The sequence below is a fragment of the Echeneis naucrates genome, chromosome 7 (assembly GCF_900963305.1).
Source record: "Echeneis naucrates chromosome 7, fEcheNa1.1, whole genome shotgun sequence".
Classification (NCBI taxonomy): domain Eukaryota; kingdom Metazoa; phylum Chordata; class Actinopteri; order Carangiformes; family Echeneidae; genus Echeneis; species Echeneis naucrates.
Window position 1 is genome coordinate 22,866,011 of NC_042517.1, and position 11,940 is coordinate 22,877,950.

An 11,940-nucleotide genomic window follows, 5' to 3' on the forward strand; every position below is an offset into this window, starting at 1 on the left:
CCTATCCTACGTTTAGTTTGTTACATCATAATATTCTAGGGTGGCCATGGTTTATTTTTATTTTATTATATGCATAAACTCTCATTTTCAGTGGATTTGGTTACATTTAGAAACAGGTCATCCTAGAGAGTCATGGTTGGACATTTGTATGATTTTATAGTATCTTTAGTTTTAATTTTGAAACAAATCCTCAGCAAATGTGGAGTGTGCGTTGCATTTGAATAAAATGCGTTTTTTCAGATTTCCGAGCTCAAGATCAAAACACCAGATCTAGCGTTATCCTTTCCAGTGGATTTACACGTTATTCATCCAAGTTGTCTTCTGTTATGTTTGTTAGTTGAAATCGATCATTGATCAGATAAGCACTTTGGTTCTCTGCCCTTAACAGACAAAAAAAACAGTGCAGTTTAAAGGCTTGTTTCTGTAGATGAGTTATTATTTTAGCGCGGCACACACACATATGTATATATATATATATATATATATATATAATCAGAGCTTCTGGCGGAAGCTACGGGCGAAATGTGTGTGTTCTGCCCGAAAGGCTGTACCGAGGGGAAATTCAGTGATTTGGTTAAGGAAATCCCCTTCCTCATTCCGGGGTGGGGTGACGTCAGCTCGCTCTAAAGGCAGCGCTTCCGGTGCCGATGTGCTCAAAGTGAAAGGTGCTGCACAATGCTCTCTTCCCCTTCGTCTGGACTCCTTTTCATATTCGCTTGGATTTATCCAAGTCACGCTCTCTACTTCCACATAGGAGAGACAGAGAAGAAATGTTTCATTGAGGAGATTCCAGACGAGACCATGGTCATAGGTAAGCAAGACGCTGCTAACTAGCAGTGAACGCTACCGGCTGTCTGCAGAAGGATGCTGCACTAAGACTGCTCCCCAGCCTGAGAACAATATCTGCTGAAGGTTCTGTTTCTGCTGGTGATCCATGTGGTGAACACATTACAAAAATCTCGCACACCCGAGTGTATTTTTATTCCGAATATCAGTTCATTAGTTAGTTCAGGCTACAATGCACAAAATTAGATGGTTTATGTATGTCAGTGTGTATGAAGAGACATTACCATTACCATTGTAAAGCCTGTCTAACACTGGCTACTTTGAAAATGCTGATATTTAACAGTAGTATTTACATAACACATACACAATGACAACTTTAATAATTATCTATGTTATTGCTGTTAGGAGTATGTGATAAAAGTAAGTTCCCTTCAAGTGAACTGATTGTCTTAGTGTGTCTTTCAGCTCATTACTTTTGTTTCATGGTTCACTCTCTCTGCTCTCCTTGGCTTCAGCAAGAAGCTGTATCCAATACAATGGCTTTGGTAACCTCATTCATGAATGTAATGAGTTTAGTCATTGCAGGAGATGTTTGCCTGTAATATTAAATACTTAACAATTAACAAAAATAGAACCAATCTCATAATATAGTCAAAAGCAGTAGCCAAAACACAGGAGCTGCAATTTTTTTTCAGCAAAGGTCAAATGTGTAAGCATTGCTAACTATGCTGTGCCCTTGTCTACCGATCACATTCCCTAGATGTAGAGAAAAAGGATTGTTTGGTACAAAGCCCCTAAAAATTGCAACACCATTAAAAAAAATCTGTAAAGATTATATGGAAAAAAATATGATTCCACCTGAAATCAGATTACTTATCATAATATGGAGTATATCATGCAGTTCTATATTCTCACAGTGTATTTTCCCAGTCATTTAATCAAATCAAATCAGATTTATTTGTATAGTGCCAAATCATAGCAACCAACCAATCATAACAATTACATCAAGGCACTTTACATATAGAACAGGTCTAGACCAAAAGTCTTTATAAAATTATTTAAAGAGACCCAACAAATCCCCTGATGAGCAAGCACTTGGTGACAGTGGCAAGGAAAAACTTCCTTTAAGAGGTAGAACCAGGCTTGGGGGGGTTGGGTTGAGAGAGGGAGAGGCATGGAGGGGGGGCAAAGTTGGGTAGAATAGGGAGAGAATGAGAGCAGGAGGAGGGGATATTCAATACAGGTGTAGGCAGGATCATATGATGCTGTATGAAGTTCATAGAAATGATACTGAATGGAATTCACGAAGATAGGGAGCAGCAGGCATTGCAGGGACATCGGGATGGTGATGATACATCACCTGCAGGATGAGGACGGGGAGAGACAGAGACTTGGGGGAAAAATGGTTAGTAAATGCAGTGCACATGCTTAGAGCTGGGAGAAACTTCTAAGAAGCCTGGTTATTGGTATGTCAGTGCATACAAGGGGGAGGGGGAGAGAGAGGGAGAGGGGTGCTCAGTCCTTCCCCCAGCTGTATATGCCTATAGCAGCATAGCTAAAGACTAAATTACCTTTAACTTTTTAACTATAAGCTCTCATACAGAAAAGTTGGTCTTGCAATTGCTAAAGAGTCCGCCCCCCGGACCGATACTGGAAGTTGGTTCCAGATTTACTGGCAGCCAATGAAGAGCAGCTAACACGGGAGAGATGTGATCTCTTTTCCTAGTTCCTGTTAATATTTGTGCAGCACAGTTCTGAATCATCTGAAGGCCTTTCAGAGATTTCTTTGGATATCCAGAGTATAATGAGTTAATGTATGCATGTTTAATATTGTAAATATTTAAATTTTCTTTGTCTAACATTCAGGTTAGATTGTGTTAAGTAATAAAATCGACTGTTATTTTAAATCTGCTGCTGTGTTGTATGATTACTGGATGAGCTGTACGTGTCTGTTTGACAGGAAAATACAGGACTCAGCTATGGGACAAACAGACAAGTTCTTTCCTCCCATCCACCCCTGGCCTGGGAATGCATGTCGAGATCAAGGATCCAGATACAAAAGTAAGAACAGATGAGGCTATACCATGAAACACTCACATCTATAGAAATAGAATATAAAGATGTATCTCTTACAACTCTTCCAGATTATCCTCTCTCGGCAGTATGGCTCAGATGGACGGTTCACCTTCACCTCACACACTCCAGGAGAACATCAAATCTGTCTGCATTCCAACTCCACCAAGATGGCGCTGTTTGCTGGCGGGAAACTGGTATGAGTGTAGGCTTTGAAACTGCTTTGATTTCTAACTGTTGAAAGTAAGGTCACTAGTAATCATCATGTGTCAAACATGTGGAAAGGAAAGAACTACTCAATTTTCTACATATTCACGCAAATGGTCTTTGCTCTCTTTGGTGTTACTATGTGCTTCTCTATTCTCTACTCTCTTCTCAAAGAAGAACTGAATTTCTGAAAAAACAAGGGAGACAATGTAGGCACAGGGCAGTCAGATGTTAAATTAAAAAAATATTATAATTCCAAATTCAAACTTTCTGTTTCTTGATGGTGCAGAGGGTGCACCTGGACATTCAGGTCGGAGAACATACTAACAACTATCCTGAGATTGCCGCTAAAGACAAGCTCACTGAGCTGCAGCTACGGGTCCGGCAGCTTCTGGACCAAGTTGAGCAGATCCAGAAAGAGCAGAACTACCAGAGGGTCAGTAAGAACATGTGGGCCAGACAGAGATGGTGTACTCCTATGTTCAGTCAGCTTATACCACTGTGTTGTCTTTTGTAGTATCGCGAGGAGCGTTTTCGCATGACCAGTGAGAGCACCAACCAGCGCGTCCTCTGGTGGTCCATTGCTCAGACACTCATCCTCATCATCACTGGGATTTGGCAAATGAAGCATCTCAAAAGCTTCTTTGAAGCCAAGAAACTGGTATAGTAATATCTGTTTGAGCACCTGGAAAGATGCAAACACAAACAGACAAACCTGAGCGATGGAAATAAAAGGCACCCCCAGAAACACCCAGGAGGAGACATGTGGTCTTAATATCAGCCATAGATGGTATGAGCAGATGAGGCGGTTATCAGCACTCAGCAATGCTTTTTTTTTTTTTTTTTTTTTTTTTACAACTTTTAAGATATTGTTATTTTTCCGTTCATTCAGTTAATCTCCAAGTGTTTTCACTGGACATGGCATTTTCCAGTTTTTCTGTGCAAAAAGAAGAGGCAACATTAGTCAAGTGAGATTGTGTTTTTTAGCATCAAATAAGAGTGAATGACTGCAGCAGTAGAGGTATAACCAAGTGATCACACTTATGCCAATATTATACAGGCCTTGATTCCTCACATGTACATTTCGTTACGCTTAACTCTTAAAATTACACTTAACTCTAAAGTTCGTGAACAGGGCATGGTGATAAATGGTTCATTCCACTTTGTGATATAATTCAAAGAAATTTTAGGTGTTTATAATATATTTGTGAACAGTTGTAACCTCAAACAAAATATCTGTAGCTGGTGAACAAATTGGTAATTAATCTTTCATAACAGTTTAGTGCTGCTGTGATCATATTATTGATACAGAGTAACACATCAGCAAATCCACACTGTGTTACAGAAGTAAACCCTTAATGGGTGTTTGAAACTCAGTTTGAATTTAAAGCTGTTTGAAGTCCTAATGCCTACAATAAGACATGATTGTGGTTTCTCTCTGTAGCTCTGGCAACAGTAGGCCTGTACGACAGTCAGAAGACAGGATCTGAGTGATTAAATAAAAAGAGCAGTTTTCAGGTAAACACTCAGGGAAACCAGATCTTTAGGGTTTTTGCAGCCAGTGCACTATTATATTTTGATGGTATTAATAAAGAACCAAGACTGCTTTCTAATTATGTTAATGTTAATTCATCAGATTGCTGGTTAGGTTTTCTATAGCATTTTGACCTTCATCAGATAAAAGGGTTTGTTTAGCTGTGATAAGCTTTTTATTTGCAAATAAATCCTACATGCAACAATTATTAATATACCTAATATTTTGTAACATCTTGATATTATAGTGTCAATTCTTCATTACCTGTTTTCAACACCAGTTACTGATGCTTCACAACACAGATACATTGATAAACACTTAAAATGTGTTAATATGTGATCGCAATTACAGTAGTTCATTATAAACTATTTATTTAGTCATAAATGTGAAATAAGGTCTAACTGAAGCATTGTCATTTACCCTTCAACTAACTGTATATGTTTAAGTCCAGTTTTGTTTTTTTTTGGGGTTTTTTTGCCGCCTGTTTTACCAGAGTGCAGTTTGCAGCTACAGTTTGTGATGCTCAAATATGAAAATCGGGCGTCTAGTGGATGGTGTAAATAACTGGTAAAGCCAGTTGCCTGTCCTGTTCATTTTCTAATGGCTTTTACATGGATTGAAGGACTCTTTACATTTGTTTTGTCACATCAGAACCTGTTTATTTAGCAATTGATACCTGTGTTTGATTGCTGAGCTTTAGCAACATCTACTGTAATTATCTTTATGCATCAGTGTTGGACACAGCATTTTAGTACTTTTGCAAACTCTGAGGAAGAACTGAATGTCATTAGAAAGGTATTTTTTTTTTTTACACAAAGGTTTAGAGCCAATCCTTGAGACGTTTGTACTGTAGTCCAGATGTCACCTCCATGAACTTAATAAATTAACTTTGAACAAACATGTCTCCAATCTCATATTTGCATTCAAAGCCCATATTTTAAATATTCTTCCAGGAACTCTCATGTAAACTGGACATTTCTGAACGATTGAATAAAAATTTAGCAGTTTTGACATGCAACGTTAAGTCTCAGAAGTCATGATTGCGGAGACAGTCTGAGTACAGGCTCTAAGCACTTTTCGGTTGACTGAGGCCTTTGATACGTCCATTGTATTTATATAAAACTAGACCTGTTTCAGAATCATATAAGACAAGGCAGCCTACCTTTAGACTGCATGGGACCTTTAACTTGAAGAAATACGCAGTAAATTGTAGATATTTTCCACAGTAAAATTTATTGCTTGGCTTTGGCTTTGCTCAGAGCCAGATTCCAAACCAAATCATATCTAACCAGAAGATGACTGAGTTTCTTTAAAGTCGTGTTCACACTTTTCATGGAGACAGGAAAACAAACTGACCTTGTGACATCTTTGAAGAAACACTGCAACACTGCCATCAGCTACAGTGTAAAAAAAATCCCAAAATACGCCGAAACAAGACCACCACTTTGCATAGGTTGACTCGCTCATCTCCAACAATGTACCACAGCACAGAAACAACACTGCTACACAGCAATAAAGAACAATATCAAACTCACAATACTATGTGTCATTATAAAGGGATTAATGATTTATTAAATCAAGTCTTCATTTCATCTGTACAACAAAAACAGTACATTGGAACACGGAATTCTTGATCTGGGATGACTGTACACCATCAAGCATATTTCAGTACCGTCACATGCTGGGTTGGAAAGGTAGAAAATATCACATCAGTACAAGTCTTTACTATCTCATAACTCGGGAGGACTCTTTTTCTGTTTGCCATCATGTTTTCAGTGGTTTGTGATGTATCCAGTGACCTTGTAAGAGATTTCCACAAAGAGGAAGTCAGAGCACTACAGGTTAGTAACACATTAACTTTTAAAAAATGGTTTAACTATTTCTGTAGTATATGCCACTTTTTAGTGCTTAAAAGAGCAAAAAGAGCACACGAGGAATTAGGCAAATACACTTTAAATTTATGCAAGAAATGTTGCAATCATAACTCCAAGCGGCTGAGCAGAGACAATCTGCTTCACTGCTCTGTTCATTCTCATGAAGAGGATTATCTTTTTTCATTTTTCTTCAAGAGGAGGAGAAGCATCTTCGCCTTATTGTTGAGACACAGTGAGGTGCTGCATCTTCTTGGAAGCCTCTTCAGACACAACCTTAGATGTTTTCTCTGGGCTATGAGCTGGACTGGGAACTGGGCTGGGATTGGGAGTGTTTGTCGCACTGTTAGGGTACTCCCTGTTGCCAAATATGATGCTGCCCACTCGCACATTGGTGGAACCCACTTCGATCTTTGACAGATGGGAGAATACATATGTAAGCAAACTACAATTTCATTTAGCAGCATGTGGTCTGTACAGAAAAGCAGTTTGCATTCAGTCACACTGTGGGCCCTTTGGCACAGAAGCCAAAATAATGAGAATCAGATGCCCCAATGCAGGATATTGTTGTGAGATTACCAATGAAGTCACAACATTTTGTTAAGTGGCTACAGAAGTTTTCAATGTTTGTCTGGAGCCACAGAGAGTTTAATAAAAAATAAATAAAAATAAATAAATAATACATGCAGTTATAGATGATTTTAAATGGAGTGACTGAACACACAAAACATGTTTCGCCATTCAAAAATGTAATTTTTAAATAAATTTGAACAAAACAGTAGGATCGACTTCAGAGACACACTGGGTGTGTCACGTACATAGTGGGTGTGGAACTTCAGTGCCAATGTTAACGGATTAGAGTGGACAAACTGCCAATGAGGTCACTGATGTTAGATTATCTTTTTTCTTTTATGTGATGCGCCTCCAGCAGCCCCCCCCCAAAAAAAAAAAAACAAAAAACACACAAAGAAAAGACCTTTGTTGACATCATACCAACATTATTTGACAGCATTATTACACTAAACTGTTCTTTTTGAGTCTCTGGTAAATTTGATATATGTTACAGCAGCATGGGGGCTCCACAGGGAACAGTGCTATCACCCTTCCTCACCCTGTACACTTCACACACCAGACACAACACTGACAGCTGCCATCTCCAGTTCTCTGATGATACAGCCACTGTTGGATGTGTATCTCAAGGCAACGATCTGGAGTACAGGGAGGTCATCACCAACTTTGTTGACTGGTGTAAACGGACCCATCCGCACATTAATGCAAGTAAGACAAAGGAGGTAGTGATTGACTTCAGCAGGAAGCCAGAGCAAACTGTACCAGTGAACATCCAGAGTCTGGACATAGAGGTCAAGGAGGAGTACAAATACTTTGGTGTTCACCTCCACAGTAAACTGGACACTGGTCACTAAACACTGATGCACTGTACAAAAAGGGCCAGCGTTGTCTCCACCACAGGGAAGTTTTTCTCACTGTCACTCCTTGTTTCTATTCTTCTATTTTTTTCTATACCTGTGGTTGTTGCTGGAAACAACAAATTTCCTATGTGGGAAACAAAGTATTACCTTAATCTTTAAGGCATATATATGTTTTAGAATGTTTGCAGCTCAATTTGACATTTTCTGTCAAAAATAAACCAGAAATGAATTAATATTAAGACATTTTTTAAATTCATGTAAGCTATATTCTCTCTGTAAAGACACAGAGTGAACAGCAGCAGTAATTCAGTCCATATGAACACAAATTGGTGTCTTATATCAGTACCAGTAAAGAAAATATTTTAAATGTTTGGTTCCGAGTTTCTTTTTTGTTGTTCAAAAATGAAGATAGGAAAAATATGAAACTCAGTTGTCCATTATCAAATACTCTTAAATTTTTCTCAAAAGTGATATTTGTTAATACCAAAAAAATCTAAAATCAACATCTGACTTGTTTAACTTTTTCATCAAGTTTGAATAATTTGAGCAACTCGTCGGTCAGTTTAGATTCCTGAATTTTTTATTTGTTTAGTTTAAACTAATGATATGGTTTTACAATTTCAACATGGAACATTAAATAGCGTAAACAGCTCACTAACAACTCTTCAGTTATTCATGAGACTGTAATTGTTCTGGCTGAGGTTTGCTTCAGTATTTGTCCTTTAGTGTGCAGATGCTACTGGACAGTGATACTCACCGCATGTTCAAAGTCTGTGGACATACCCATGCTGAGCTCCACCTCCTCCACAGGTAGCTGCAGACTGTCACACACTTCCTGCCTCCGGCTCAGTAGCATCTACAGGAGGGACATGTTGAGGTTACAGCCTGAATGGGATAGTGTAATAAAAGTAAGATTCAAATTGTCCTCCTCAGTCCCACAAACACAGGTCCTTCGAAACTTTCACTGTGGCAGAAAGCGTTCATCTTTGTCAACATATTTTGAAAAATCTGCAAAAAACCAGATTCAAATATTTTGATAATGACTTAACTAGCCACAAAAAGGCAATTATTAATTATATTCAGTAGCATTCACAGTAAATATTTCCAAGGACACTTCAATCTGTGTCATTATATAAAAACACAGCCATGTATGGAATTATGGTGGTGACACCTCGGCTTAATATTTCAGGTACAAGTGAAGCTGCCTCTATAAAGCAGTTTTTCATTTGCCAGTCTGTAAATAAATGTTGTCAATATGTTCTCAATTATAAACATATCACTTTAGGTAGGAAATAAAGATTTAATACAACTGAATATCTTTCTGAACCTATTTACATTCATTGCTTACTCTTCGCTAAGCTTCTGGTCCTAATATTGCACAAAACATTGAAGCATTTTAAATCAGGGCAGTGCTGCACTGCTTCATCCCCAGTCTAAGTCCCGAAGATTCAAGAATAAACCTCTGTATAAGAACAAGCTCCTCCGTGTATTGATATAGTAGTAGATGAGAGTTTTAATCCATAAATAACATGCATTTATACAAGTCTTTATTACTTCAAAGTCTGGGTTGGGACCCAGGCTGAGGTTGTAGCCGTAGCGTCCAATGGTCATGAGTCCTGAGAAATGCAGGGCAGAGCATTGGGACACAATGTGTTTGACAGTGTTCACTGTCTCCTCTGGTGGAAGGCCATGTTTACCTACAACAGACATCACACAAAATTTTTGACCCACTGACAATGTATGTGCATTTGTGGACAGCCTATTCAATAAGGACAACTCACTCTTTTCTCCGCTGGTGTTGATCTGCACCATGACATTTAACCTCTGCATGCTTTCTCCCCGGAGTCGCTGCCATGAGCTGTTCACCTTCTCAGCTAGTTTCACTGAGTCAACTGTCTCTATAAGGAAGAGGTTTGGCACGCCTGGAAGCAGGAGGACCAGACTCAGAGCCAGGTTTATTAGCACTGCCTCAGAGCTGACAAACACTTACCCAGGAGCTTATTGACATTATTCTTCTGTAGGTGTCCAATGAAGTGCCATTTGATGTCTGGACATGATTCTAAAATCTGGATGAGAGAAAACCATACTGTGAAAAGATGTAATGAGATGATGGGGTGTGAGACAAAACAAACAATCTGTAGTAAAATGTGTGAACCCACCAAAGGATCTGAGGCTTTGTCCACCAGCTCATTAACCTGGGGGGAGATAAATAAATGATTTCTCACTCTTTATTCTTCTGAGTTTTTTGTTTACACAGTGACATTGAGGAGGCCAGCATACTCACGTAATTTTCTCCAAAGTTGCGCTGCCCTTGTCTGTAGGCCTCAATAACCATCTCTGGGGGTTTGGTCTTGCTGACAGCGACCAGACGGGGCGTCACAGCTGGCAGTGTCTGAAAAGTAATGACAGAACAGGATAACTGCTCATCTGCATCAGTATGTGTTCTCTGCAGCCCTCTGGGCCTGGCTTAACATTGCCTCACCCTCCTCAGGACCCTGAAAAACAACCTGCTGCCATGTTCCCAGTGTGCACCAGTTATTATCGAGCAACAAGACACTGAAGGAGCTGGAAGATGCTGCACATGGTCTGACCTACATATCAACATTGACACTATTTTTCATTTAGTGACACTCTACACGGACATCTTCCACCCAGAGAGGAGAGGCTGCCTAAACGCGTGGAGCCTACAGACATGCAGATACGGTGTGGACGGATCGTGCTGCGTCTCCCACGGTCACGGTGTTCCCACTAGCAGCCCATGCTTGTTGTTGTCAAAGTGCTGCCACAAGCCCGGTTGGGGTGTTTAGCAGCCTTACATAACGCGTCGTGCTGCCGCAGCACCGCTTTCTGAGGACCCGGACCGTGGCGCAGCCGGCAGCGGCACTGCTGAGCGGAGCCTCCCGGGTCTGCAGTTACCTTAGGCCGCCGTGCTGCCGCCTGGTTCACCCGCTCCACTACTGATTGGATCGCCTTGCCAACCTCCTCCGACATTGCTACTTTCCACATACCGTCAAACGGCTACGACACACGCAACGTAGATAAACGTGCCCACAATGACGACAGTCGCCTTTCAAAATAAGAGTCCCCCTAAAGAGGAAGCGGGCCGCCGGGGCAGTGCCCTCTGCTGATCCTTGTCAGGCAGCGATGGAGTCCGCTGTTGACCCCTTCAAAAATAAACCCTAACCCTAAGTAATATCTCAATGAACACAAAAACTATTTCCCAAATGTTGACAAGAATAAGTTTTACATAACACCTGTTCAACTTATAAGGTTAATAGTATAACTTAGAGAACAAACATTTCAGTTTATACAAATTAGAGTGCAAAAATTTGTACATCCCACAGAAAGTCTCTGGAGCAAAGCTACATTTTAGACTGCAAATGTTTAATTTAGCAAGAATCAACCCCAGGTGAGTCTAATTATTCATTACACTGGTGTCCAGCAGACAGCTGACCATAAAAGAGTGTGACTTTAAGAAAACCCCTTCCCATTTCATGTTGTCAGCAATGGCACCACATGGAAGAACTGAGAAAGAAAATAATTTTTTACACCACAAAAGTGAAGGCTACAAGAAGATCAGCAAAGCTTAACTACAGTCAGAATACTGTAGCAAAAGTGGTACAAAAATATAAAAGATGGACCTGCAATCATCTCACAGAGACATCTAGGTTGTCCGTGAAAGTTAACACCTCAACAGGAGAATCTCCTGATGAGAAGGGTCGAAGAAAATCGGCATGCAAGTTCACTGCAATTATCTAAAGAAGTAGAAAGCCAAACTGGGGTGATTTATTTCCCATGACACAATACAGCGTAAACTGCAGATGAATGGCATGCGTGGGTGCCGTTCACGAAAGAAGCTTCTCCTAAAGCCCAGGCACACAACACCCTGCCTAGAGTTTCCCAGGGCCCATGCTGACAAAGATGAAGATTAGTGGGACTCTGGAGCGATGAGACCAAGATAAATGTTTTTGAAACAGATCTTCAAAAACTTCAAAGACTTCAAAACTGCGTTGCAAAGGTGAGGAATACACAGAGAAGT

General features: G+C 40.0%; 2 protein-coding genes across 5 annotated transcripts; one reads left to right on the forward strand and one right to left on the reverse strand.

The window, feature by feature from the left end:
• The first annotated feature begins 617 nt into the window (after positions 1-617).
• Positions 618-5,490, forward strand: tmed4 (transmembrane p24 trafficking protein 4). 2 transcript variants are annotated; one of them, XM_029506320.1, is made up of 5 exons: positions 618-811; positions 2,747-2,847; positions 2,931-3,056; positions 3,356-3,502; positions 3,584-5,490. In XM_029506320.1, the coding sequence occupies exons 1-5, from the start codon at positions 676-678 to the stop codon at positions 3,731-3,733; spliced, it is 660 nt and encodes a 219-aa protein (XP_029362180.1). In that variant the 5' UTR covers positions 618-675; the 3' UTR covers positions 3,734-5,490. The 2 variants fall into 2 exon arrangements, with proteins under 2 accessions (XP_029362180.1, XP_029362181.1); XM_029506321.1 differs by having other exon boundaries at positions 3,629-5,490.
• A 662-nt stretch (positions 5,491-6,152) lies between these two features.
• Positions 6,153-10,944, reverse strand: plpbp (pyridoxal phosphate binding protein). Of its 3 annotated transcripts, XM_029506438.1 has the most exons (9): positions 10,818-10,944; positions 10,186-10,293; positions 10,061-10,096; positions 9,892-9,967; positions 9,683-9,823; positions 9,456-9,598; positions 8,659-8,757; positions 6,816-6,882; positions 6,153-6,785 (listed from the first exon to the last, which is right to left on the reverse strand). In XM_029506438.1, the coding sequence occupies exons 1-9, from the start codon at positions 10,905-10,907 to the stop codon at positions 6,691-6,693; spliced, it is 855 nt and encodes a 284-aa protein (XP_029362298.1). In that variant the 5' UTR covers positions 10,908-10,944; the 3' UTR covers positions 6,153-6,690. The 3 variants fall into 3 exon arrangements, with proteins under 3 accessions (XP_029362298.1, XP_029362297.1, XP_029362296.1); XM_029506437.1 differs by having other exon boundaries at positions 6,153-6,882; XM_029506436.1 differs by having other exon boundaries at positions 6,153-6,882; positions 9,456-9,823.
• Positions 10,945-11,940: the final 996 nt, after the last annotated feature.